General features: G+C 56.1%; 1 protein-coding gene across 1 annotated transcript in view; it reads right to left on the bottom strand.

Moving 5' to 3' along the window:
• Positions 1-180: 180 nt before the first annotated feature.
• Positions 181-5,472, bottom strand: part of JDP2 (Jun dimerization protein 2) — a 6,034-nt gene continuing 742 nt past the window's right edge. The window contains exons 2-3 of the mRNA XM_009703734.1: positions 1,333-1,437; positions 181-455 (exon numbers count right to left, since the gene is read on the bottom strand). Coding sequence (XP_009702036.1) covers positions 270-455; positions 1,333-1,437 — 291 coding nt within the window. The 3' untranslated portion in view covers positions 181-269. The remainder of the gene's footprint in view (positions 456-1,332; positions 1,438-5,472) is intronic.

The following is a 5,472-nucleotide window of genomic DNA, read 5'->3' on the forward strand; positions in this document are numbered from 1 at the left end:
AAGCAGGCCGAAGGGCCGTGATGAGGTATCACAGGGAGGTTGCCCTCGCTGGCGCCACTAGCCCTGCTCCCGGGTTCAGCCTCAGAGTACATGGTTGACAGGTTCCTGATCTTCTCTGTCCCCATATTTGTTTGGTCCATAGTTCCCAAGGAAGCCCACTGGGTCCTGGCTGCACCAGGCCTGGGTGCACAGTTCTTCATACAGTACATACGTTAGAGACCCTGGAAGACCCTGCACCACTGTCTCTTCCTCCTGGCCCAGTGCCACCTTCACTTCTTCTCTAGCTGCTCCAGCAGCGGGTTGGCTTCACTCTCGGGTGTCTTGATGCTGTCTGTCCGCACGATGCAGGTGGGACGGTGCCGGTTTCGCATCAGGATCAGCTGCTGCCTCTCCTGTTTCAGCTCTTCTATTTGGGCCTTCAGCTCAGCATTCATGAGCTCTAGACGCTCAGACTCCTAGCAGGACAGAGACACAACCACATCCGACTTTACTCCAACAGGACAAGATACAAGGAGAAACAATTTGGCCAACAAGCCACCTTCGCTCAGTGCTGCCCCTGAGCCCCTGCAGCCCAGGAGCAGCCTGCAGACCTGCCAAGGCACCAGGTCCCTCCAAGCAGTTCGTGCCCATCCCTGCTGCCCTTGCGTTACCTAGTGCCGCGGCAAGGAAACACACAGCCACCTCCTAGGACAGATCTCTGCTGCACCACAGCAAAAGCCCTGCCCGGCTGCTTGCCATGGTCTGGAAGGGTGTTTGGAAACAAACTCGCATTTAAGTTTTCACCCCCCATCTGCAAAGATCTGCCCTTGTGAAATGGTTTCTTGTCCCCCACTGTGTCATTTGCCCAGGTCCCACCACCCCTTGCAGAAAAGCAGCAAGGTGCTGTGAGAGTTTTTCTGTCTTGGGGTCATGGGTGAGAGGGCATCTGGCCGCTGAGAGGGGAAATCTTCAGGAATTTGGGCAAAGTGCCAGCATGCTGTCAGCCCCTGTCCTGTGCCACACTCCCACAGCTGCTCCTGCTCCAGCGCTGAGGCAGGGACACTATCAGCCCTCTCTCCCCCAAGGCCAGAGCCCATCTCCAGCCCTCTCCAGCCCTGGTACCACAGGCACAGGGATGCCAGTGAGCTTTGCCTGGGCACACGCATGGCCACCACCTTTACAGCCTCATGGAAAGCGAGCAACAGGCCTATATTTTCCCAGCTAGGGGCACAGGAGCAAGGGGAGGCAGAGCGGCAGTTCAGGAGGGAGCGTTGCCCACAGCTGCGGCGCCTTTCTAGGGAGCTGCCCCTGCCAAGGTCCCCCCTGCGCCCTGGGACAGGTCAGGGCACCCACCCGCTGCAGGAACTCCGTCCTCTCCTTCTTCTTGTTACGGCATCGTGCTGCTGCTACTTTGTTTTTCTCCCGGCGCCTTTTCCTCCTCTCCTCTTCCTCGTCCAGCTGCAACGATACAGAGAAGCCCAGGTCAGGCCCAGCCGGTGTGGGGCAGGGCAGGAGGTAAGAGTGAGCACCTGGCAGCCCCACCGGTGGCAGGGCAAGGAGAGCAGTGGCAGCCGCCCGTGCCAGTGGCCACCAGCGACGTGGTCTAATCCTCACCAGGAACCAGGTGTGCTGCTGCCATGGCCTCTAACTCCACTCTGCGGGGACACGGGGAGGGAAACCAGCGTGGTACCCACAGCTGGGGACACGGCTGGCAGGGGACACACAACTCTTTGCAGGGCTGCTCCCTCCCTGACAGAGGGCAGAGACCAGGGGAAAAGAGCCCCATCCCACAAAGACAGGCACAGTTTGTCACACAGACATCTACAGGCACAGCCCTGTGAGCACATCATTCAAAGCATCACACATGCAGCCAAGGGCGAGAGGCAGAGAAACCTGCAAGATGTCCCAGCTGGGCCTGGCTGTTCCCCTCCTTCCCGTACATGGGACTTTCTGCTGCAGCTTCAGCCCTGGCTGAGTCACAGGGCCACTGCAACAAGGTGGGGACAGGTCCCACATCCCCTGTGAAGAAGCAGGACACAGCAGTGCCTGCGCTGTTCACCGTGACTCACCTGCTCTGTGCTGACTGACTCAAACCACACAGGCCAGGCTAGTAAGCCCTATGGGTTGGAAATTCATAGTCAAAGTATTTAGGGATATTTACTACAAAGACTGTGCAAATGGCCTATGACATGCTTACATCTGAAAGCTCGAACCAGTTCCTTCAAGAAAAATCTGAGTGCTGGAAAGCCCTGCAAAGTCAGCATCCAGGTTACACTTTGTAGCAGTGCTAGAAAAGGTCCCCGGTGCCTTCATCCACATTTGGTCTGGGACTCTGAAATTTGAGATGTCAGACTGAACTGCCTGGTTCCTATCAACAGATACCTGACAGCACACATCTTTTCAAATGCAGTGGCAGCAACATTTGCTTTATGAGCACTTCCACAGCCTACTTGCACCTTCTCCAAGGGCAGCTCCAGCCTGAGAAGGCAGTTGCATCCTTCCCTTTGTACCTCCCAACATCAGTGTGGTTGAGGGATACATCCCTCAGTCGAGCCTCTCGCAGCACACACCATCTGAACAGCCTTGTTGCTCTAGCACCTGGGCTTAGTTACCTCAAAAGGCAAGTCAGAGATTCTCAATGCCAAGGCCACAAAGTGGTGGTGGGAGTCGCGGGGGGCCACCAGATTGCCCCACACGTAGGTACACCAGTACCAAAACCACTTTTGCATCTTCTCTACCTTACTTCCCAAGCATTACACCAAAGCTGCTATTTCAGCTGGGGCTAAAATATTAAGCAAAGCCAGTACAAGCTATGCACAGACTTCCATAATGCTCGGCTGCCACCATTCCTTTGCCAAGGCAGTGCCATGGGGCATCATGCACCACACTTGGGAGAACCAGGATGGGAACTGTACTGATGCCCCCAAGTCCAGTTAGAAATGGCCACCTCTCACTACACCCAAATAACTCAGACGTGGCAGGCACTAGCAGAAGTGACCAGGAAGGCTCTAACTCCACACTCTGCTGCCTTTTCCTCCTGGCAGGACCAGAATAGCCCACAGCAAAGGCACAAACAGCTCTTACAAATATTTCCATGCAGAGTTTAAGGGAAGGCAGACATCAGGGTAACCACCATTCCCTTCCACACATTTACCAACCACTCATCTACCCCTTAGATAGCTTCTTGGTCTTTTAGTTCAAGCATTATTAGGAGGGTGTAGAGAGGGAACATGTACTCACAACTCCACAGCTCAAGAAACACACACCAAACTTTCCTGCAAAGTACATCTTGGGTTGTAACAGGAACTGGAAGAGCAAACAGCAAGTGCACAAGCCTCACAGTACCCCTGGGAATCGCCTGACACATTTCCATGCTCCATTCAGTGAGAATCAAAGAAAAGTGACCCATCCCTGTCCCCTTCAGCTTCCCCTCCACCCCACAGAGGGCCCAGCAAAGGGCCATGTCCTTTAGATGGGGTTCAGATGCTCAGGGAGGGTGGCTCAGCACAGATAGCAGCAGACTGAACTCTTGGCTCTGCTTTTTGACCACAGCTCTTGTAACTTCAAGAAAGCAGGTTTCCCCCTCTCCATTTCTGCTTGATTTCAGTTCAAAAAGGCAACATGGCCCTGGTGCTGGGGCTTAGGGCTCTACTCAGAGGCACAAGGCACAGTGATGGTGTATCACCCCACAGCATGTTTCAGTAGCCGATCTCCAGGGGAGCCCTGTGGGTAGAAGGTCTCGGATTGCCTCTTGGATGGCTTTAGTCAGCAGCATCAGGGACCAAGATAATCATCAGCCTGAGGGGCAGGGCTCTGTCCCAGAGGGAGCATCCCAGGCGGGTTTCGATGGCAGAGGAGCCCGGCAGCACCTGTCTCCAGCTGCCCCAAGAGGAGGGCAGCCTGCCTGGAGGTCTGTCCACCATCCTGCGAGGAAGCCAGCACCCACTGGGTGGGGTTTGTGCGCACTCCCAGGGACGAACACCCCAGTGCCAGGAGATGCTGGTCCCCCCAGCACAGCAGAGAAAGCTGCCTGCCCTCCCAGGCACTATGCAGAGCACGGCACACTGGTACTCTGCATCCCCAGGCTCCGGCTCCCTGCAAGAGGAAAGCAGCTGCAGGCTGCATGGCAAAATTACGCGTGGGCAGCTTCTTGGCTGCTCATGGCATAAGCAGCTACTGCTTCAGCTCCCCCAGGCTTTTGCTGCAAAGCCTGTGCCAGGGGCAGCTCCATTTGCTGTCCTTAACTCCTCGCCTTCCCTGGCCATGCAGGGGAGGAACGGGCTGCAGGGAAGGCAGCTGTGCGGGGGCTGCCAGTGGATTCCCCTTTATCTTTCCTCCACATGGTGTCTTAACAACTGGCTCAGAGGACACTCAGCACTTCCAGTACCGGCTGCGGGGCAGCACTGCCCTGTTCCCATTATGCAGAGGCCAGTGAAACCACATCCCCATGCCCACCAAGCCAAAGCAGCTGTTGCAGGGCCAGCTCAGAGGTGCCTGAGATGCCCCAGGAAAGGAGCTGCGCCCAGGAAGACAGCACAGCCACAGATTCCCTCTTTCTTCCCCAACCCATGAAGCAAAGTGGGCATTGCACCCCATTTGCTGCACGATACCCAGGCCGAGAGCTTGGGAGAGCATTTAGCTTCAGCTGCCAAGTCATGACTGCTTTGTCCATGGAGGGACCAAAGCCATTAGTATACCCTAGGCCCTTCCAACGGCCTCCTGCAGCATCCTAGCCTCAGCTCCTCCCATTGCAGAGCTGCCCAGTCTTTCCCCAGGTGATTTCCATGGGATGCTGCGCAAGCTGACTGGACATCCCCTTGGGCACAGAGCTCCTGTGCAAGGCGATCAGATGGACTCCATCGTACCAGTTCTCCGCACAGGAGTCCAACGCAATGGGCTGGGGGGAAGGAACAGGCACCCTCCCCACAGGCGGGCCTGGGTGCTGCTGAGCTTTTGCCGTAACAGTGGGGCCAAATCAAGTGTCAGCACCATTTAGAGTGGGCTGCTCCCTGGAACTGACGTTTTACCCCCTTCAGCTCACAGTTCATCACGGGCAGCTTTTCACATCATCAAGCACCTCCTTGCTGACATCTCCAGAGAATGCACACCACCTCATCCTCACACAGCATCATCTGAGGTATCCTCATGCAGGAACAAATGCATTGTTCAGAAGGGGTGTTCATTGGACCTTCAGACAGCAACCACCACCCTCACCAGCATGGGGCCTCCGAATTGACGGGTTCCCAGCTCCGTCTGCAGGCAGTGGGTGGTGCAAACACTCACCACCAGTACAGCAAGGGTCAAGGAATCAAAGATGGGACAACCAACACAAGACAAGCACACAAGGAAAACGCTGCACAAGTGCCTCCCAAGTCCCTGGTTCTGACATGCCAGCCTGCAGTACCTAGCAGAAGCCACCCACCTTCCCCATCCCAGGAGCTCCGAGGCAAAGCCAGGGCCCCCCCAAGCAGCACAACAAGGGCAGCCCCAGCC

This window comes from Cariama cristata, unplaced genomic scaffold, assembly GCF_000690535.1.
Source record: "Cariama cristata isolate BGI_N322 unplaced genomic scaffold, ASM69053v1 scaffold36600, whole genome shotgun sequence".
In the NCBI taxonomy this organism is placed as follows: domain Eukaryota; kingdom Metazoa; phylum Chordata; class Aves; order Cariamiformes; family Cariamidae; genus Cariama; species Cariama cristata.